Here is a 22,202-nt window from a genome sequence, read left to right on the forward strand (position 1 = left end):
TCCTGTTTAAAGGATTTATTGCCTCTTTCTCATTAAATTGGTCATAAATCAAAAGTGTTAGTCCAGTGATTTTACAGCCAGAGAGGAATGAGTGAGAAATGGGAGACATTTTTTACATTTAGGCAGCAATATGAGCAACGTAAACACAACATACATATCAACATATTATATCAATCAGCCCAATATCTTAATGCCAATTAAATACAGTTCATGTGATTTGATCACAGCAAAACTTTAAAAAAAAATCTATGCAAACAAAATTAATTCACAGTCAAGAAGTTTATGACAATTCATATGTCGAAATCCTGTAAACACTGTCTAAATTCACAATCAGCCAGACTTAGTTTAACATATCATTCGCTGCCATTAAGACATTCATCGGATGAAGTAACAATCATCAGATTCTGCTTTTCCCGCCCTCAGTCCTGAGACTGGTGTGTTCGAATCTCTAGCAGTGCACATGGGTTCAGTAAAAGAGCATTTTTGTTTTCACTTTACAGTCCACATCATTTAGCATCATGTAGGTTCACTTGTTCAGGAACGTCGCCAGGTAATATAATAAATTAAAGGAACTGCTCACTTTTTTGGGAAATATAAACAAAATAAATATGACGTGTTAATTCGAGAGCTTTAGGAGGTGCCTGTAGGGGGATTTTGTTACCTTTAGACAGAGCCATGCTAATCGTTTCCCCGTTCCCAGTCTATGCTGCGCTACTCTAACCAGCTGCTGGCTCCAGCTTTATGTTAAATGAGAGTGGTATCGATCTGCTCATCTAACTAAGAGAATAAGTTTATTTCCCAAAATGTTCAAACTACTTCTTTAAGTTCCAAATATTTTCCTCAGATTGTCCAAATCTTCTGTCAGTACTGTTTTGGACAATGCCTCTGCATTGTCTGCAATTCCTGCATTACCTGTCAAGATTTATTCATATTTCCATAAAACACAGTATTTCGTACTGACTTCAGCACAGGGGCTGTGTTTGCTCTCCCTTAACATTTTGCCTCTTAAAAAAACAAAACAAAAAACCTCATGGTCGTTTCGCAAACATGAAAAGGCAGGTAAATTGAACACACGTATACTTCTGAAGCGATCACACTCCTTCCACCGTGTAGTAGAAAATTAAGCCGTTCAATTTACCGGCTTAGGTGCTGTAACCGTCGCATCACACGGCGAGATGGTTAAGCCTCCACATTTTCCTCTTGAACATAACACCTGTTGTACGTGGAGGAATGTCTGGGAGATATAGGGGGTGCGGCAACACAACCTTAACGCTCGACTTGAAATCTGGGTGAAATCAATATCTAATGCAGAAAGCGAAGCTAAGATTCACCCGACGACCACCCCAACGTTAGAGCTCCGCTCTGATGATCTCAGAAATCGGCCTGAAGGAATGTGACTGGTTTTCAAGGCGGAATAGGGCTTTCTGGTAAGGAGTCCTACGTCCCTGCTCTGATTCCCCTCATTTATTCACGTCGACAGAATCTCGGAAAATGGATGAAGAGTTCATTGGGATGAGACGCTGTTTCCACAGGACGTCAAAAAATTGATTGGGGTGAGGAAGGCCACTAAGTATGTAAGTAGTTTTAATTTACTGCCAGCAGACAAACACCCATCGCCAAATTCAGCCGAAAGATATGTTATATTTAATTCTTAGCTTATTCAATTCTTTGACAATGGAGTAAATAAGTAAAATGTAAATAATTTAAAGTAAAGAGTGGATGTCTGGATTTGGCTAATTTCAGTGTTACAACAAAATAAACTTGCTGATAACAAGCACCCAGTAGTAAACGCGAACATGACTTCACACTGTAAACAGAAATTGACAGATCGAATGTGCCAGGGAGGAATGTTGATGTACCCCGTAGAATTTCTATGAAGGGCTTTTAAAACACTCCGTCGACCACATGTCATCCCACTTTTAAGTGATTCTAGGCACACACTAAAATACTGCACAACTGATAGTTCCTGATTCCTGTGGTGATTAATATGTAGATGAATTCTCATATCCAATAAAGAAAACCTAATCCGAAGGTTTGGAAGTTGCATCTTTCAACCCAATTACATTATCATTATGCAATCAAACCACACTTTAGACCAGCAGTGGCCTTTTGAAATGCAGACATTTTGAGACATTTGACTTAGATTCTCAAGTTTCCTCCAGCATGAGGACAAGGCTGTACGATTCCACGTTTCACAGTGTGAGGATGGGAACGAGCGAACGGGGGAGTCATTTAATCCCCCCTCCGTCTAAACATCTCGCTTTTCTTAGTGGAAAAAACGGTTGCAAATGAGGTAAAAGAGCGTAATGTGTCTCTAACTGTCCTTATATTAGGATGAAACAATTATTCAGCAAGAAACTTAACTTCAGCAGAAATAGGGAGGCTGATTTACAAAAATAAAATTTAAGTGCCAATTGTAGAACATTAAAGAAATCGTCAAAATGGCCTACTTTGATTCTTTGCACTCGCTTCACAGTGGGTTACAGAAAGCACTGGTGTCTTTTGGTGAGCTGTAGTACTCTGCAGTGCCTGCGGGGGGGGGGTGCTGTTGCTGTGACAAAACCATTCCAGATCAAAGCTAAAGCTCTGTTCAGGGAGCCATCTGCTGGGGAGGTTATGCATAACGTAGGTACGCCCGCTAATCAGGACATCACACATAGCCCTTAAATGTTACTGGAAATGGCTCATGTCATGTGATGGCTTTAACACATTAATGCTTCATTTTCTGTCAGGAATATTTGAAAGAACTATGACTCTTTGTGAGTGGAATGATGCCTTCAGTTGTCTCTACAGCTGTGGTGTTTCACGCCTCTGCTTTGGGATCAGGGTGCGGGAGTTAATCTCAGTGTGATGCACAGGAAGCTACGGACACAGATGCAGGTGAGATGGAAATCGCAACCGACGTAACCGCCGGAGGCTCAGAACTGGATCCAGTTTGCGGTGTTCTGTGGTCGAGATGGAGGTGGAACAGAGCTGAAAACGCATAAGCTCATGTTAGTTTGTGTTCTACATATTCTGATGACATTACATCAGTTATTAAAGAACAGTTCCAGTGTTCTGAATGTTGGCCTTTCCTACTACAAATTACAAATACTTCTTTTAACTAACCATTTTAAGTTATTTCATTTTCTGAATGAGACTGGTGCTGGTGCAGTCGTGTATAATGTCATGTATTGGACGAAGCAATTAAAAATGTCTCTCCTGTAAAGTCTATTTTCATCATTAACTATGAAGAAAAAACATACTAAACTATAACAATTACACACAAAAAACCCAACAAAATATGAGCGATTTTAAATCTATTTCTTTCCGAGCCCTTTGTATCATGTGTTACTATGATGACTGAGTATCAGCAGCACTGTTTTTACAGAGGTGTAAAATAATTCAGTTTATGATGTATAATATGCACTGGATTTGACAGTAAAATTATGCCTAAAATAAAAATATTACTTAGCCGTTACATTTAAATCATATGGCCAAAAGTTTACGGACACCTATTTCCACATACTTTTTGCTGCTCCTAGATTGTGGAAACATTCCTTGAAGATCTACTTTTTATGAGTGCTTTTAATTTCGCTTAATCATCAATGTGACTGTGTATTTGCTTTATTCTCTTACAGTTATTTATTCATTTACTATCAAATTAAGTTTTCCTAATGTAATTGAACTATGTTTGGTGTGGAAAAACCTGACTGGCTTTCACGGAGCCCTGACCTCAACCTGACCCGACACCATTCAGATGAAATGCCACCCGTGAGCCAGGCCTTATCGCCCAACATCCGCCCTGGACCTCACCAAAGTCACTTGTGGCTAAATGGCAGCAAATCCCTGCAGCCAGGTTCCAAAACCTTATGTAAAGTCTTCCCGGAGTGACACATGGGTGCAGCGTTTAGGTGTCCACATACTTCTGGCCACACAGTGTATATTACAGAAAATTAGTTGTCTACCTTGCAGGAGCAGAGAAGTCTCCCCAAAGATCTGAACTAGGGTTTGACTGAACCACTGTGTTAGAGTTGCTGCTGTCCAGCTCCAACAGGCAGCCTGAGAGAGAGAGAGAGAGACAGGAAGAATGTCAGAGCTCATTAAATGTGTCTCACAAACCGACACGTTTGGCTGATTTTCTGCAGCCTGAAGCTCAAAGACGTACAAGTCATGCAGCAACTAATTAACACAGTAACTAAGAAAATAGGTCACTCCTGTGGGTTAAAGCTGCACCAGGCAAGATTCTTGTGTGAAATACAGTCGTATTAGCCTGAAACGCAAAGTGGGGCTGAAACAGATACAAGCCTCCCGTGTCACAAGTCGGAAAGACGTCAACTCGCATTTTGATTTGCTCGATTTGTGCAGGTCAAGTTCTCAGGTTGGCTAGGATCACTGCTATGAAATACCGATGCACGGAAACTGATTTACATTTAGACACAGCCTGGTGCAGCTTTAAAGTACAGTAGGTGCATGTAGCGCCGTCTACCTGTTGCTGTGCCTCCGGTCTGGGGGACTATGTTGTGATTGGATGAGCCCGATGAAGGGGGAGGGGCTATCTTGCCTCCAGGTGGTGGTGGGAGGAGTCCAAACCCACCTGAGCTTTGTGGGCGAGGCTTATCCCTCTTTTTACCTTGCTGGAGATGGAGAAAAGAAAAGCTATTGAGACAACGTGAACATTATCTCAGATTATCAAAGTGTTTTTTTAGTGACGTTTATGTGGCGTCTTTTGAGTTTTAACCATTTGTTTCTTCACAACATTAATAATAATCACTTTTAATACATACTCTCAAAACAAGCCAGCATAAATAGTTATAGATAGACATAGATAGATAGATTATTATATTAATAGATTATTATTTACATTGTTTTAATTATACTATGTTTACTTTTTTTTTTTTTCTTGTAGCATGCGTGCTTCAGAACAGAACAATTGGCAACGGAGATAAAAATGACAACTCTGATTTGTGAACTACAAATTGACAGCATTGCTTTGTCCAGTTGCACTTGAGCTCCATTTATAGCTCATAGACCAACATAGCTTAAAGTTATTTTTAAAGAGCCTACTAAAGTCACGTCTAATTTATGATTTATCACAACTGCTAACAATTATAAAGCCACTGATTAAAATACCATTACTTCCTACAGTCCTCAACTGGCTCAGTTTGTTTAGAATACATTTTCAGAAATGAGCAAAAGCTTGATGTTGCGATGTTTGACAAACCGGTTCCTACCCCTATGTTGAGTGTGATGGTCTGTCCCTCCTTAAAGCCCAAGTCCAGTTTAGGTCCTGAATCCCCGAGCTGGGCGCTTTTACTGATTTCATTCTCCTGTTTCACCCATCTGCAGGGAAGGGGTAGACATGTAAAACACACCATCAGCACGGATACTGAAATAAACAATGCATCTCAGCAGTTTTCAGGACAACTACAGCATGCAGCTCACAAGCAGCTCTCGACAACAACATCTTGCTCTTGCACAGACTGCTTACGCTGCAAACGGTTACGGAAAAGAAGGAAAAGATCCCTTAAAACGGGCTTTTGATGAGTAAATGTTTATAGGAAAATGGATCTCAGAAGCAAACACCACAGGTCAGAGCGTACCCACTTTATACCGAACTCAAATTTCAAAAGTGTGAGAGTCTGGACATTTCATTCATCATAATAACTTATTGAGGCAAGCAAGGTTTCAAAGAAAGGACTGAAAGTCCATTCACCTGCCACGTCATTACAAGGAAGAAGGTGTTCACAGTTTGACCCTACAACCACACAGCCACTGCTTACTTGAAATGGTCCTGCAAAGCCACGTTGAAATCAAAGGCGTCCCCTCGGTCCCCGAAGCCAACACCGATGAAAGCGCTGCGACCTGTGGACAACAGATGAACATGAAGTACCTCAAGTCCACAGGCGCAAAGGGGATTTAGGGTCTTCAAACAGGCGAAATTCATAAACGGTCTCGAGTTGTGTGGACTGAAAAATTATTCATAGTCATTTTGGTAGGTTTCCTCATCCTCACCATTGTCATCTTGTATCCGCAGAACAAAGTATCGGCTGGAGTCGCTGACCGTTTCCACTGCGACGCCGGGATACTCCTTAACTGGTGCCTGGGCAAACAGCTCACCTGTAGGACCGGTGGGCAGGTAAAGCAATCGCAAAATAGTGAACCATGTGTCAAGGCGGCGAACATAACATTGCATCATTTCATCCTCGCGTTTGCAGCTGATCCGGGTTGGAGCTGCGAGGGCCTAGAGCCTATCCAGGATTCACTTTTAACAGACTGTATACTGGGCAAGTAATGCGCATTCGGCTCTCGTGAGCTGGTCTGCCGGGATCAGGTGTCCTCTGTTGTACAAGAGTTTGCATTCTTTTCGTTTTTAAAGTCTGGGAAACCAAAAGAATGAGCGGCAGATGGGTGTTAATTCTCAGCGGAAACATCGGCTTTAGCGGTACTTAGAGGGCAGCTGAGTCTGAGTCAGGTTTATTATAAAAAAAAATATATATCACTTAACGCAGGTTTAAGGATAATAAACAATAAGGCCATACCTGAGACTTTGTCTTCCAGTTTGATGTACGCCACTTTGCCCTTGGCTGTGATCCTCATTCGACCAGACCAGTCCGGAGCGTCCAGCTTCCAGTCAGCAGCCCTGCAGAAATGGTTCAACGCCAGAGTTTACGGCTGCGAGTAACGACTATTTTTTACCATCGATTAATATTCGGATCATTTTCTCTATTGATTGTTTGGGCTCTAAAATGTCAGAAAGAAACTTTTTCCATAGAAGAATTATGGAGGCCACCGTGCTCTCGGGAGCCTTCAATCTAGCAGAAAACCCTTTTTTTGTAGCCTTCCCCAGATCTGTGCCTTGACCCGATCCCGCCTCTGAGCTCTGCGGGCAGTTCCTCCAACCTCACGGCTCCTTGGTTTTTTTTGCTCCGATGTGCACTGTCAGCTGTGAGACCTGATATAGACCAGTGTGTACTTTCTGACTACACCGTACATAAACAAACCTCATTAATGCTTCTACCAAGAAGTACTCCCAATCTTTTCAGCTTCTGACCCCTTAAAAATGAAGTAATGTCTACCCGTTACTCTACATGACAGCTTATGTCCTTGGTGGCAATGTGAGCTGTGAGCACTTCAACCAGTCAGGGAAACTGACCTCTCAGATTTATTCATTTTAACAGGTTTTTACAGGTAAGAAGACGTGAAAGTTTCCAATACTTTTTTTTCCCCCCACGTCTTTAATTTAAGGCTGCAACTAACGATTATTTTCATTATCCGTTAAAATGCTGTTTTTTTTTTTTTGCTGATTCCAATTTAACTGATCAATCATGTTGTCTACAAAATCCCAGGGAAAAAAATGGAAAAGAAGCCAAATATAATTTCCCAAAGCCCAACGTAACGTCATCAAATGTCTTATTTTGCACGACAAACAGTCAAAAACCTAATAATATTCAGTTTATTATCACGTGAGATAAAGAAAAGCAGCAAATCCTCACAACTGAGAAGCTGGAGACGTTCTGCTTTTCTGCTTGAAAAATGAGTAAAAAGATTCATCGGTCGTTAAAATAGTTGCCAATTACTTTTTTTCGGTCGATTGACTCGTTGATCAGCTATATTCTATTTATTTCAGCTCTGGTTTATCTTCTGCTTTATCTGGGGACCCCACAGGTCCCGACCTCCAGGTTGGGAACTACCGGCTCACACTGATTTTACAATACACACTAGTTATTCATTCATTGATGCTCTTAGATGGGGCTGCAGCGAACCCTTATTTTCTTTATCGATTAAGCTGCACATTGTTTTTCTCGATTATTGGTTCTGTCTGTAAAATGTCAGAAAACGGTGAGCGACGCCTGCTCTAACCCCCGCAGCCCAAAGGTGACGTCTTCAGATGTCTCCTTTCGTCTGACTCACGGTCCAGAACCCAAGGATTTTAATTTTACTCCCATGTATGACAAAGAAAAGCCGTCGACTAATTGATTAGTCGACTAATAGTTACACTGTCTAGTGCTAGGGCTTAGGGGCCTGAGGATAAAAGGTGCATCAACTCGCACACTTACATTCACCTCTCTCTAAAATCTCTATTTTGTAATAAGTAGTATCTAAAAATGGACCAAACTGTAAAATAGGGGATGATAATAAATAAAGATTTGATGGGCATTTTATTAAATGTATTGGTATGATTTCCTTCCCTCCATGCCCTGTCCAGACAGTGTTTACAGACCGTCTCATACGTGCCGGTGGCCCAGCGGGCGGGCACAAAGTTTCGATCTGAAATGATCGATCTCAAGCGAAAAAGGCAGATTCCGGAGGGAAGAGATTCGTCGGTGTGCGAAGAGGAGCTCCGAGCTGTCACCCGGCCGAGCGGGACAGTCCTGGCAAATCGCCCGTATCGACCCGGCATGATGACAAACAGCCCCGTCACATCTCCGGCGGCTCCGCCGCTCTGGGCGACGACAGCGGCCAAGAAAACGCACCGAACCCTCCGGCCGCCTCTTTCCCAACAAGCCCTGGAAATCGCGTTTTTTCGTCTGCGGCGCGTCGGGAAAACACAACATAGAGCCCGTGCTCCCTCCTCGTACTTTGAAAGCATGTAACTACTGACAGCGGGGCAGTGAGAGTGAAATGCCCGCACCGAGCGACACCGAACCCCGTTACACCATATCTAACGGCGCCGTTAGCCGCCGACGGTTGTTTCTTTACCTGTAGGCGCGGTTTGAGGCTCGCGGCGGGATGCGATAAACGTTGACATCGGGTTTAACGCACAGGATCGACTCGTACTCGCCCTCGGCCGCCATCTTGACTCAACTGTTATTGATGTGGGAGTTGTGGTTGTGACTCATTTATTCGGTCCTTCTTGTGTGTGTGTGTGTGTGTGTGTGTGTGTGTGTGTGCGTGTGTACGTGTGTACGTGTGTGTACCGGCGTTAGCTGAGCCTCACACAGTAACCCAATGTATCAGCATTGTTTTCAACGCCACTTCACTCTCTCGATATTTTTTTATTTACTTTTTTTTTTTTTTTTTTCATGTTTTGCTTTTCCCAGTCTCGGAACAAAGGACGCAGTACTGGTTGAAAGAAACAGGTACTTAGATACGAAAAAAATAAAAATAAAATAAAATATATCGTGAGGGGGCGTGGATTTGCAGGCTGCGTTGCCAGATTGGACCTTTTTTTTTCTGTAATTGGGCAATTAAAAAATAATTATGGCCGGTTCTGTCATTCAAATCTGGCGGCACTGGTGACTGAGTTATGAGAACCAGACATCATAACTACATTTATTTTTAAATAAAGTGTAACTTTATTATAGCATATTATTATCTCTAATGTCCACCGTGGAATGACATCCACAAATCCACCTAAAATCACAGGGGGGGGAGACACGCTTCAGAACGTGCCAGAGAATAATCGTGTTTTTAAGTTTTCTTCAATTTCAAAGTAATTCATTGGTAGCTGTCAGTACGTCCGATGGTACAAAAGCAAGCAGGTGCTGCTAGTTGCCGGTTCGGTTAACTTAATTTTCCAAAATGTAAACAAATACAGGCTAAGAAACGGGGCTCAATTTGTAGCCCGCAGCCAACTCGCTTAGTCCAAGATTTTAACTTTTACTGTGAACTTTATCCAAAACATTTGGTAGAGGAAAAAGCATTTGATTATACTGATATTCCGTCTATCTGTGCGGGATCTAGGCTCTGAGTTGGCTGCTCTTTGTCAGTCAAACCTGGCAACCCTGCTCGCTGGCGCTGCAAACTGCGGAAGCGGAAACCGTCGCGTCGTGTCGTCTCCTCGAAGGTTCCTGAAGATCCGCTCGGGGGTTAGAGCTTTAATTTTTGCTGTAAATACGCATTTTTAGAACACGGAGATAGACGAGGTCAGTGGGTGTTATTTGTAACTAAAAGCAGGGTCTGTTTCTCGAAATATAACCCCTTCGTTTTGGTCGCTAAAGTCGGATATTTAAGCTGATTCTCGCTGGCTTGACAACAACGCTCGGCCGTTAGCCATATTGACGGCTGCCGGCCGTCTTCAGTCGCTCTCCGAGGTCCTGAAAACACGAAGTGTGACTCCTGACAGATACGTTATTCATTAGCACGTCGACTTACAGTTGCTCACAACGGCTCACACTGATTATCCTATTGTTCTGTAAGTGAGGTTTTAGCTCATATTTTCTCACACCAGCCGCAGGATTGCTGGTAGCTAACTAGCTTGTAGCTTTACGACATAGCTAGCCCAGATGAGTATCTGTGCTTGTCGCAGTGACTATGACAAACCGACACACGGACACAAGCCGTCACTTCTGCCAGCTACACTCTAGCTTTGCAGTCACACAGTCATAACTGTACGCTTGCCACTGTCATTCAGTGCCACCCCTTGCTTCAGCTCTGTTTTGTGTTGACTGGTTCCTCCCTGCAGCGCTGGGATCTGCTGTGTGACATCCTGCCACAAGCCGAAGCAGTCAGGAGGAGGAGAGACCAGCATGATGAATGCTCAGTGAGCAGCAGCTGCACGCAAGCAACTTAAAAAACTAGACTTTGACAGCACAGCCAGGGTTTATTAAAAGGTATGAGAGCTTGTTTGTGCATGTGTTGTTTGATATGTATTTGTGGATTTTTCTGGTCCAGTTCTGTCTGCCAACTCTTTGAGCATGCAGCATTGTTTTCTCTGAATCAGATCGCGGTGGTTTGATTTTCCACCTCCCCCCGCAGAGACCATGACGTCCTCTATGCTCCGCCGGCAGCTGAAAAACCTGGTCCAGAACTACTCTGAGGCAGAGGTCAAGGTAAGAGAAACTAGATTCAGTGGTAGGGGGACTATGTGAACTGTAATCTTTCTATTTAATGTCACTTTAACAAGTAAATTAAAAATGCTTTCATTGTGTTCTGTAAGTTTGGTTCAAGATGATATTTTAAGTGTTTTGGGGTATTTTTGCCTTTGTTAGATAGGGAAAGAAAGGTAAAAAATGTATTGTGTAGCTGTATTGTGCATCATTTTATAGACCTTGATATTGAACAATAGATATGTGGCATCTTTGGAAATATTGATATCTTGAGCAAAATTTGAATAACAGTCCTGAGCTTTGTAACAATTGCTGTCTGCTCAATGGGATTTTGAAAAGATAGACAAACAGGCTGACAATCAGCAGGACAAACCACTAGTTCAAAGTTTCTACAACACTGAAAACATAGACCTCTTATGTCACAGTGAGACATTCTCACGAGCCCTGAACTTGAGGCTTTTTAAGTCAGGGACAGGTGGGGATAAATTTCATGCTAAAATGCTGATCTAATGAGACACTATCAATAATATCCTAGCAAAACTGATTACTAGCCATTTTCAGCAGCATGATGAAAGGAGATGCTAATAGAGAGAACTACACTGCTGTCAATCCCTGTGTCCAGCTGTCGGCTTTCTTTTCATAAGCTGACATCTCCAATTTTTAGGCTGTCACCAACATACATTTCCTCTAGCTGTGTTCAACACTGTCACTTCTCACTTTGCTTCTTTTGCAGGTGAGGGAGGCTACGTCCAATGACCCATGGGGCCCATCCAGCTCTCAGATGGCTGACATCTCCGACCTGACCTACAATGTGGTGGCCTGCAATGAGATCATGACGATGCTCTGGAAACGCCTGAAAGACGACAAGAACTGGAGACACATCCACAAGGTGAGCAACAGGAGGACGATGAATAACACCGAAGAGCATCAACGCTCTACTACTTTGTGTTCAGACCCCGGTGTAACAGCCATTTCACTGTATTTATTGTGGATGTGATGTTATCCTTGAGATGTCTGTATTTATAGAAACAGTCATTTTCAATTACACGCACTATTACATACATGGAATAAACAATACAGACTTTTGAAAAGGAACCTAGGAGTTTAGGGGCTGTATTTTGGGGCTAACTTTTTTATGCTGACATTCAGTATTCACATCCAGGTATGTTTCTACAGTCTTTTTTCTTGTCCAAACATTACAGATGTTTACTAGACTAATGGTTTTTTAGCATTAGCAGCTCTGCTGTAACCCATGATAGGTATAAAATTGGCTTTATAAATAAAAGACTAATTCAATATAAAGCATAAGTGAACAGTAATACATAAAGCAGAGAAATTAAAATTTCATTGGAGGTTTACTCAGCTGTAGTCAGAGAAGATCACATCTGAAGGTGAGGAACACTGAATGGCCAAACTCCATTAAGTAATAAGAGCTCAGTATCAGCCTGGTATGTCAGTATAACCCCTTAGACATCTTTAATACAGCAGCCATCGTAATCTGTTTAATTCTTTTGATTTAAAATTAAACATTGTGCTGTGTGATTAAAACCATGCTATCTTACGTTAGAATGACTATGTCTGTACAGGGTTACACAAAGATTCAAATCTAACTTTGTGTATTGTTGACCAGTCCAACAGCAGTTAAACTGCCGGAGCTGATTTTTTAAATTTATTGGTGTTTATCACAGCTACAGGGAAAGCTTTCCCTGTTCCATCACATTATATGACTAATTTATCTGGTCTTATTAAAGATGTAAACTGTGCTACCACATCTGCTTTGAATTTATTGATATCCCAGTACTCATTACCAGAACGGACCATCATAACCAGCCATGTGCCTCTGTATGCGTACATCTGTTGAACTGGTATCTACTCCTAACAGTGTTTGTTTTTAAGCGTTTTCATATTGTTTTCTCATTTTTACTGAATCTGTGACTTTATACTGAGGTTTTGTTTTGTTCCTTTCATTGTTATATAGTGATACAAATTCCGCGATCAGCTAGAAAACGAAAAAAAACTGTTAAACTGTATGGATTGTCAGTTTATTTTATTGTCAGCCATACACATTTTGTTTCACATAGATTTGTCTGTTGTTATGCTTTTTTCATACTAGTCCCTGACACTGCTGGAGTACCTGTTAAAGACCGGTGACGATCGTGTGCTTCTGAAAATGAAAGACAACATCTACATCGTCAAGGCCCTCACTGAGTACCGCTTTGTAGAAAAGGATGGCAAAGATCAGGTTATACATGCTTCCTGATAATGTACAAAGCAAGCAACCTTTTAGTATCCATTAAATTATCTATTATTAACACCATAATATCCATATCATCATACTTCTTTTAACTTCAAGCAAGGTTCACAGTTAAAGAATTAAAGCACGTTCAGTTTAGTTTTTCTGTATCAAACTAATTTTAGAAAACCATGATTCAGAACCTTTCCAGAGTGCAAATGCTTGTCACTTACAGGCTTGACTACATTCAAAGGGTTTAAGTCAGACTAAATTTATTTATATTTTTTCATATTTTTTAGAGTTTGGCTAAATTTAAAACTTAAAAAGGTTTTACATGACTTTTACAATTTGGGTTTTGTTTCAGGTTTACGTTTTTCAGGCTTAGTTAGGATTATGCTCAAATGGTCAGAGCCAAATCAAAGTCTAATGGAAGCATATCTTGCCCAGGGTGTGAATGTGAGAGAGAAGGCTAAGGTTGTCCTTGTTCTAATGGAGGACGACGAGAAACTAAAGGAGGAAAGAGACTTTGCTGTCAAGACCAGAGAGAAGACGTCAAAAAGTTCTGCTGGTGAGCCTTTCTGTCCTAAAGTATCCCTGCTAAATACCCACTGTTTCAACAGTTTTAGCACAACTCTCTGTACTTGTCTGTGTCTCTCACACAAATCTCTTATAACCTATTTTCCATCCCTTCTAACCAGCTTCATCCTCGGATACCATCAAGGATCCTAGATACAGGCCATGCTATGTTCCCGGGGCCACAGGGCTTCCATCCTTAGACAACATACCCTCAGTGGCTGACTTGACTGCTTCCTTCGCTGCCCGCAAAGAGGAACGGCTCAAACAGGAAGCTGAAAAGAAAGAAGCAGAGAGAAGGGTGAGTATATGACAAGTACAGCACTCAGCTATAGTAAGTGGACGGAATAGCACATCACAACATCACACCAATATAATGCAGTCCAGTACTACAACACCACAAAATGTGCCCTCAAACACAACCGTAAAGTCATATGAACAACACTTTGACAAATTCTCAACTAGCACACAGCAAGTTCTGTTAACCTTGGCCTTTCCAATCTAGACATGAGCATGTTCAAATAAAATAGGGTTTTCTCAAGCAAAAAAAGTGTCGATATATTTTGGCTCACTGTCAGACACAGCTAAGGTTCTGGTGTCAAATTCTTGGACGGGGCTGGACTCCATCATTTTCCATCAGAGTTGCCTCGGGTGAGACAAACCAGGCGGTCATGGGGATACTTATGATTACTAAATACTGTAGGTCCGGTACCAGGTGCAGTTGATTACTTGACTCAAATTAACCAGTTCAGTCAATAAATGTTTGTGTTTACTTTACTGATTTGTTATTGTAATATCCTAGGCTAAGATGAGTGAAGATGAGCTAAAATGGGAAGATGCATGCAAAGGCAATGATGTTAAAGTTGACGCTTGGGGAGGAGAGAAGGCGGAGGAGGAGGCAAAACCAGACCCATGGGGAGCTCCCAAAGAACCTAAAGAGGCCACAGATCCCTGGGGCACACCCACAAGACCTGACACAACTGACACAGCAGGTAGCAGTGATCCTTGGGGGGCTCAAACTACAGCTGATAAAGATCCATTTGCAGCACCAAAAACTGATGAAGATCCATTTGTATCAGCAAAAACTGGTGAAGATCCCTTTGCGGTGCCAAAGAATGGAGAAGATCCTTTTGTAGCAGGAAAAGAAGGACCTGATCCATTTAGTGCATCAAAAGATGACCCTTTCAACGCCCCAAAAGACAGTTCTGACCCCTTCAATGCAACCAAAGACAAGGAGGATCCATTTGCTGCTCCAAACGATAAAGCAGATCCCTTTGGTTCGTCTAACAATGATCCATTTAATACACCCAAAGATGATCCATTTAATGTTCCAAAGGATGATCCTTTCAACACCACAAAGGACGATCCTTTCAACAACCCAAAAGACGATCCCTTTAACACCCCTAAGGATGATCCCTTTAACGCCCCAAAAGATGACCCATTTAACACCGCAAAGGATGATCCTTTTAATGCCCCAAAAGATGACCCATTTAACACCCCAAAAGATGATCCTTTTAATGCCACAAAAGATGACCCATTTAACACCCCAAAAGATGATCCCTTCACAGCACCAGCATCAACACCCCCTAAAGAAGACCCATTTGCAGCCCCGATGTCATCTAAAGACGACCACTTCAGTGCTCCCACAACTAAAAACGATCCTTTCTCTGCACCGACCAAACCTGCTCAAGAGGACCCTTTTGCTGCACCAACAACACCTCCCAAAGAGGATCCTTTCTCTACCACATCCAACCATATAAAAGACGACCCCTTTGTTGCTCCAACAACACCGCCTAAAGAGGATCCATTCGCAGTGCCGTCCAGTGCACCACAAAATGATGCCTCAGATCCCTTTAATGCCCCCTCGGTGAGATCACCCCAAGGCAGTGCAGATGCGTGGGGAGCCCCTGCCAGCTCTCCACCAGCCACCGGGTCAGATCCTTGGGGGACACCATCAGCTCCAAAGGAAACAAAGCGTGGAGATCCCTGGGGGGATGGGGCAAGCGCCTCCTCACCCACTGATAATTCGGATCCATTTGGGGATGTATCCAAACCAGACAATGACCCATGGGGAGCCTCAGGTAAGAAGGAAAAAAAAATGCTTTCAGATTTATTCTTGGAACTTTGGGGCATATTTATGTGATGAATATTCCAAACTCAAGATTCACTTACTAGCATTTGCCAGAGCTTACAACTGTGTCTTTCAGAGAATGGGACTTGCTGAGGTGTCATCAGCAAGAACTTCTGTTATAACAAGTGGTTGTATATGAGGAAGGGGGCAATGTAGCCGCTATGATACCAAAATCATCACAGTGGGACTCCAAGTGGGAGTTTCTTAAGTGGCTGGGCTGTTGAAACATTTAGCGAGTGCCTATTAGGCACAATGAGTCAACAACTACCATAAAACATCAGCAGCTGTTGATGCTAAATGGTAGACAATATGGACAATGTGTTGGCATCTGTGGCTCAGCAGGGACAGTGGGCCGTCCACTATTCGCAAGGTTGGTCCCCAGCTCCCCCTGTGCACAAAGTGTCCTTAAGCAAGACACTGAACCCCAAAATAGTTCCCAGTGATGCAATAGGTGTGTGTGAATGGATGAATGAGAAGCAAAATTGTAAAGCGCCTTGGTAAAAAAATCTATATGAATGCATCCCTTTTCACAGAAAGGATCCTGCATTAGCAATTCAAAGAGTCAGTTACTAGTTGACTGGGAAGGGCTCAAAGTCATCTACCAGGAGTCAGCGGACAGTTGGAGAAATATCAAGGAGGACATTTTCATCTGATACCAGTGACCATCTTCGAATCAGAGACGGAGTTACAATCTGCCATCTATAGATGACCACTTTTTAACCAGTGACTGAAGTTCTGTAAATAGATCACATGACTACACCTACTTCTATTCACTGAAGAAGGTTGCATAATGTGGTCGAAAGTTGTGGAAAAAGCGAGGACATGAACCTTGTGTTTAGAATATTTTGTCACAGAAATAACAAAGCCGTTAGACTGTAATATTGTTCTTATGTGTATATTACTGTTGTGTCCTCTTTGAGCCTATCTGTTCTATTTACCCACTTAGCTTCAGCTCCAGCCAGTGCAGATGATGCATGGGGTTCACCTGCTCCACCCTCAGACTCGTCCCCATCTAGTGACCCCTTTGGAGACGGAGCATCTAAAACCAGTGATCCCTGGGGTGCACCGAGCAATGCAACTAGCAGTGCCACAGGTAAAACACAATTTACACTCTGTCTTAAATGAATTTTCTTGATCCATCCATCACTCATAAGAGTTAACCCTCTTTGTCTGCTTTGTATTCAGCAATCAAATGCTCCGCTCTGTTTAAATCAACTTTGTTTTGAGTACCGAGTAGCTAAAATTTATGCTTGTGCCTAATCAATGGGAGTCTACGGCAGCTGTTTAGTGCTCGGCTGAGAATGGGGACTAAAACTAAACTGTGTGTGTGGTGGCATCTGAATTCATGTGTAATTTTGTGTGAATATACGCTTTTTTTGTCTACATTTTAAAGGTCATTTGCATGTGTGACTATTTTCCTCCATTTTCTCCATTTTCACCTCCATCTTCCCATCAGTCATTTGGCAAACAATCTTAATCAATTAACCTTCTCTTCCGCTTTGCTCTCTCTTCCTCCCTGACCTGTCCCCTAAAGAAAACACCTTTTAGAGTAGAATTGGACCTTTATTTTATTGCAGGAAAGCGAACAGCGCAAGAAGAAGAGATGTATAGAAAGACTGCTTCATTCTTGGGCTCAGCAGGAGCGTCGCTGGTTGATTTGGACGATCTATTTTCTTCTAACCCAAAACCCAAACAACGCCCCCTCATCAACACGCTCGCCGCGCAGACACAAGCCATGGGTAAGGACAGAAACAATGCTTCCCTCTGGGTGAAAAATAACATTTTTAACAAAGGCTTCGCGTGGAAGTATTTGTGGTGTGCTTAATTCAAATGGATGCATGATCAACCTCCAAGACTGACAAATCACTGAGATACTAAACCTCAGTCACTCCGCTACTGTTCAGCTGAAGTTCAGTCCAGAGAGAGACAGAGAGAGAGAGAGAGAGAGGGGAGGGGAAAGTATGACTGAAAAATAAATATTTATCAATAGGTTTGTATGGAAACGCTTTTTGTGATGATGTGTTCTGCCTACCCACCCCTCCCATGTGGTCTTGCTGTAGTGTATAGATGTTGTGTATGTATGTGTGTGTTTGTAAGCATTAGTGACCGACTGACGTTACCCTGTATAGATACTAGTGTATATTAACCAGCAGATATACATAACTCTTCTTACCCCTCTCTCTGCTCTGCTTTGGTGCATTTTCTCTTTGCTGGAATACTGCGAACTGTGTATCCCTCCCTCCTTCCCCTCATCCCTCCATCCTCCCATTACTCTCCTAATTTCCCAGGCATTTTCAAAGCCAGGGGCATGTCGTCTGGCCCTGTGGTCAGTTCAGGGGCTGTTGGAGGGGTGTCCCTTCCAGAAACATCAGGCCTACCTGGCAGTCCTTTTGGTTACACCCTTGCGCCCCCCCATGGTGCACCTTTTCCCACTTCTGGAGCTGCTAATCCTTCCAGGCAAACTCCCCTTTTTCAGCTACCATCCCATACAATGGAAGTGTCTTATTCTGGCTTCAGTATGCTGCAAGCAGCTCAGGTTGCTCCCGAAATTGGAATAGTACAACCCGATTCTGTGGGATGGAGTCCACAAACCCCCTGTGAAGGGGTGGGAATGGTGCAGACTGGAAATCCTGTGGGGAATCTTTTGGCAGAGCCACTTCTGTGGGGAAGAGGAATGGGTCAGTCCAGTTTCTTTGGAGGGAATCTCCAAGCAAGAGTGGGTCACTTGGGAGGATCCTCTCAACAGGCTGGGGGTGGAGTCCCACTGCAGCCGCAATTGCTGTCGAGCAGCGGGTTAGGTGAGCCGGCCAGCAAGAACAACAATCCATTCCTGTTCTGACATCTTGACGTGTAAAATCTCTTTCACATATCCAAACTGAAAAGGATGTTTGACTTGGATTTTCGGACGGACAGTTAAACCACCACACAGGGTAGTCTCAAGTCTTAGCCCTCCAAAAGTATATACTTCATCATCATCATCACCGTTTATGAGCCATAAGATTTCAGATTGTGTTAAAGTGTTCCTTACAGGTAGCCACTGGTTTCTGTTATCTTTATCATGTCATGAAAACCAACTGGCAGAAGCTTGAAACTTTTTGGTGAAAGATTTTCCATCACAAAAAAGACTTCAACATTCATCACACAGCTTTCAGGTTTTACAGGGACAACATGAAATTTGGAAGAACACCTTTTTTTTTTTTTTATTGAAAAGTTGAAGTTCAGCAGGTGAATTTTGAAGCTCAGATATCAGAGTGTCCTTGAATGCACCAGGGAGGGAGAGTTTCAAACAATTGCAGTAATTCAGTTTCAAGAATCTAACATTCAATAACAGTTGTACTATAATTTGCACAATAAAACGGAATAAACGTTTGCAGCGGTGGACCGAAATCAGTGGCCACCTGGAAGGTACGAAACACTAAAGTTATTTTATTTTTTTACTTGATGGGCAAAGCATACAGCTTTTAGGGCAAAAACATGCAGAACAACTTCATGATCCTCTAATAAAACCCATCAGCTCCTCAGCTTACACCCGCCTCCCCTCCAGTCAAGTCAAATTAATATAACAGCCATGGATTCAGTGTACACAGCATAATATATAAATGCAACAATATGTGTGTGTGAAATTGTGCACTTCTTATTTGAGAAACAGAGAGTACCTGAGTGTGAGTGTCTGTGTGGAAAAATTGAAGAGTTTCTCTGTGTTTGAACGTTGTGTTCTGTGACTGGACCTGTAAAACATTAACTGAATTGATCTGGGAAAAACATCACTGTAGGTTTTCATTCAGTGTGCATGTGTTTGTACAAAGCCGTGTGTGTGTGTGAGTGTGTGTGTGTGTGAGTGTGTGAGTGAGTGTGTGTGAGTGAGTGAGTGAGTGAGTGAGAGAGAGGTTGACCTGTATACACCCAGTGTGTATATTGTGCTGATGTAAATAGTGGAAGTAATCACAGATAAACCTTGAAATATACTGTATATCAGAGTGTTACAATCATGAGTAACTGTTTATTGATCTATTTATTGATTGATTTAATGCTTATTTATTGATGCAGCAGTGGCCTCCAACAAAGGCAAGTTCAGGTTAACTTTGATTACAGTGTCATTATCAGACAGTTCGACCTGTTGGTATTGATCCCATGTGATGTCAAGCATGACTGGCTTTATCCTAATTGGCTGTTCAAACACTACATTTTCAGTCAACTCAGTAACCAGTGGTGGCTTTATCGTCTCTGTTTAGGTTCGTTGTTTCGTTCTGGATTCGTTGTGTAATTGAACATGTCCTCTCTGTATCTCCTGGCATTAGACAAAAAGCTGAAATTTATTATTGTACGATGTTTAGCTGCAGTGTTGGCATAAATAAAAAATCGAATTTGAAAATTCTTGCATGCTGTCTGAGCAGATCTTCCTCTGTAAGCATATATGTCTGTCCTGTATTTGGTGCGTGAGCGATGAATATGAAATATTTCAACACACACGTGTCCAAGAAGGTAAATATATGTATAAAAGGCTCCGCTTTACCTTTTCTGCATCCCTTAATGTAGCTGTACAGACGGCCGCTTACTGGGAGCTGAAGCTTTTGACACGTTTTGACTCTGAAGACGTGAACAGTAGCAGGATTAATGGTAGTTTATGAGATCACGGTTCAGTAAATCTAAGCCCCCCCCTGAGAGCAGACACAAACGGTGGCTTCCAAGAGGTCACATAGTTTTGAATTGTTAGCATTCTTTGTGTATCATGGGCCCGTATGTGTCCTTCATGTGTTTTTGACTCCTGTTGAGGTTAACGTTGGTGGGAAAATGGACTGAGACCTAAAACAGTTTGAGTTCCAGTAGAGAAGGATGAGACTGGAAAAAAATAGTCCATAACACTATTATTATTTCTCAAATTTAATTTTGTATGAAATGAATTTATTTTGCGCTGTATTTAAATTTAAAGTTGTGTTGTAAACTGTGACAGTATACAGTACATTTGAGAAATAAAATGACACAAGTGACACACTTCCTGTCTACACTGTTTCCTTTTTCTAGGTCTGATTTCCAAAAGCGGAAATTTTTTTATTTTTATATTCTCAAATCGAAACTTTTTAACTGAATCGCTTCTTGTTCACTGCAGGTTTCCTTGGGCCCAGCTTTGTCTTCTAACCATAAAGAACTTGGCTGCTGTCGCCACAAGAGGGCCATAAATACACACACACTTGGTCACCATATTCCACTTCACTTTACAGCAAACGCTTAACGTACTGTGAGTTGATGCCTCTGTTTGTTTGTATATTGAAAGCAAAATACATGAGGACATACAGCCTCATCATTTGATTATGAAACATTTAACAATAAGGCCATGAACGTGAAAAATATCCTGCTCAAAGCAAAGAAATTCTGCTTTAGTGCTTCAAAATGTTTGATATGTAACTGATTTATAATATATAGAAAGGGTCCTCCACCTCCTTGTGCATTGAGCTCCCCTTCTGCTCAAAAATGTCCTTGGCCGATGGCTACTTGGGTGTTTAACCTTCACCGTGCAGGGATGCGCGCGCAGAGCTTGACACCGAAAGGCCGTTTTCACGTTCACCTGAACGCCAAAGGGAGAGAGTTTTTTCTCTGCGCTCACCTTAAATCTCCGTTTAAGACTTGAACGTACAAGCAGGATTCGGGACATTACACGTACATACTCTACACTGACAGAGGACTTTAAGGTGAAACAGGGACATCTTGTGTACAGCTGCTTAACTTTTCAATCTAGAAAGCATTGAATATTCATAGATTTTGGATTTTTCAATGAGGGAGAAGGGCCAGATGTGCTTTTTTAAAAGAATCTTTAACCGGTAAATTGAGCGTTGTATTTGTATATGCCTTAAAATGTATCTGGAGGGGATCTTTAATTAAACTTCATTCATTCGTTTATCCACTGATTACTTTAGAAGAGTAAGGGGAGTAGTCAGGACCAGTACAGAATTTGTTGAGAAGGGGAGGGAACGCAGGATTGACTGTTGAGCCGGATCCAAGTCTCCCCTAGAGAGGAGAGAAAGGGCTTAGTGTCTGAAAAGAGAGAGGGGGAGATTGAGAATTTGATACTTAATCAGCATGTTACGTTAGGACACGATGGTCAGCTGAGTCCTTGTCTTGCCTTTTTTTTTTTTTTTACACAAGCAGGTCAGATTACATCATCCAAACAGAAGTTTTCATTTACAGCAGTGCAGTACAGTTACGTACTGTAAGTGCTGTAAATAAGTCTTCCTGCTGATCTGAATGTATTGTGATGTTTTTTCCATCTGGCCCGTCTTTGTTTCAGCGCCGTTAACAGGCGATGAAACCTCTGGCGACATGGCCAAGGTTGCTGATTATGTTAGGCACATATAAAAAATAAAACCTCCACAAAAAAGCTCCAGAGCAACAAAACGTGTCCTTTCAGGAGCAGGTGATTCCTCTAGAGAAAATGCGTGTGGTTGCTGAAAGCTGAAAGTTATTGCTTGATAACGGGTAAAAGGAGCAGCGTAAAGAGCATAGATCATAGAAAGTGTAG

General features: G+C 42.1%; 2 protein-coding genes across 7 annotated transcripts; one reads left to right on the plus strand and one right to left on the minus strand.

Moving 5' to 3' along the window:
• On the minus strand, window positions 1-8,802 carry necap1 (NECAP endocytosis associated 1). Its single transcript, XM_040121365.1, has 8 exons — window positions 8,683-8,802; window positions 6,522-6,622; window positions 5,995-6,099; window positions 5,763-5,844; window positions 5,214-5,322; window positions 4,469-4,616; window positions 3,948-4,041; window positions 1-2,973 (listed from the first exon to the last, which is right to left on the minus strand). Exons 1-8 carry the CDS (start codon window positions 8,775-8,777, stop codon window positions 2,919-2,921), a joined length of 789 nt encoding a protein of 262 aa, XP_039977299.1. The 5' UTR covers window positions 8,778-8,802; the 3' UTR covers window positions 1-2,918.
• Window positions 8,507-20,652, plus strand: epn1b (epsin 1b). 6 transcript variants are annotated; one of them, XM_040121362.1, is made up of 12 exons: window positions 8,507-8,572; window positions 9,024-9,062; window positions 10,388-10,535; window positions 10,646-10,754; window positions 11,485-11,640; window positions 12,865-12,993; window positions 13,432-13,552; window positions 13,683-13,858; window positions 14,360-15,638; window positions 16,635-16,781; window positions 17,266-17,427; window positions 17,977-20,652. In XM_040121362.1, the coding sequence occupies exons 4-12, from the start codon at window positions 10,686-10,688 to the stop codon at window positions 18,525-18,527; spliced, it is 2,790 nt and encodes a 929-aa protein (XP_039977296.1). In that variant the 5' UTR covers window positions 8,507-8,572; window positions 9,024-9,062; window positions 10,388-10,535; window positions 10,646-10,685; the 3' UTR covers window positions 18,528-20,652. The 6 variants fall into 6 exon arrangements, with proteins under 6 accessions (XP_039977296.1, XP_039977295.1, XP_039977297.1 ...); XM_040121361.1 differs by having other exon boundaries at window positions 8,540-8,798; XM_040121363.1 differs by lacking the exons at window positions 8,507-8,572; window positions 9,024-9,062 and adding an exon at window positions 9,497-9,848 and having other exon boundaries at window positions 10,681-10,754.
• Window positions 20,653-22,202: the final 1,550 nt, after the last annotated feature.

This window comes from Xiphias gladius, chromosome 24, assembly GCF_016859285.1.
Source record: "Xiphias gladius isolate SHS-SW01 ecotype Sanya breed wild chromosome 24, ASM1685928v1, whole genome shotgun sequence".
Lineage (NCBI taxonomy): Eukaryota > Metazoa > Chordata > Actinopteri > Istiophoriformes > Xiphiidae > Xiphias > Xiphias gladius.

What these genes read in the sequence shown, in the direction of transcription:
- epn1b (XM_040121362.1), top strand. Translation starts at nt 10,686, where the DNA reads ATGACGTCCTCTATGCTCCGCCGGCAGCTGAAAAACCTGGTCCAGAAC. An exon ending in ACTGGAGACACATCCACAAG is followed by an intron (nt 11,641 to 12,864) that starts GTGAGCAACAGG and finishes TTTTCATACTAG; the next exon opens with TCCCTGACACTGCTGGAGTA. An exon ending in AAAAGGATGGCAAAGATCAG is followed by an intron (nt 12,994 to 13,431) that starts GTTATACATGCT and finishes TATCTTGCCCAG; the next exon opens with GGTGTGAATGTGAGAGAGAA.
- necap1 (XM_040121365.1), bottom strand. Translation starts at nt 8,777, where the DNA reads ATGGCGGCCGAGGGCGAGTACGAGTCGATCCTGTGCGTTAAACCCGAT. An exon ending in CCATCACACTCAACATAGGG is followed by an intron (nt 4,617 to 5,213) that starts GTAGGAACCGGT and finishes CTCCATCTCCAG; the next exon opens with CAAGGTAAAAAGAGGGATAA. An exon ending in GACTTCTCTGCTCCTGCAAG is followed by an intron (nt 2,974 to 3,947) that starts GTAGACAACTAA and finishes ATGCGTTTTCAG; the next exon opens with CTCTGTTCCACCTCCATCTC.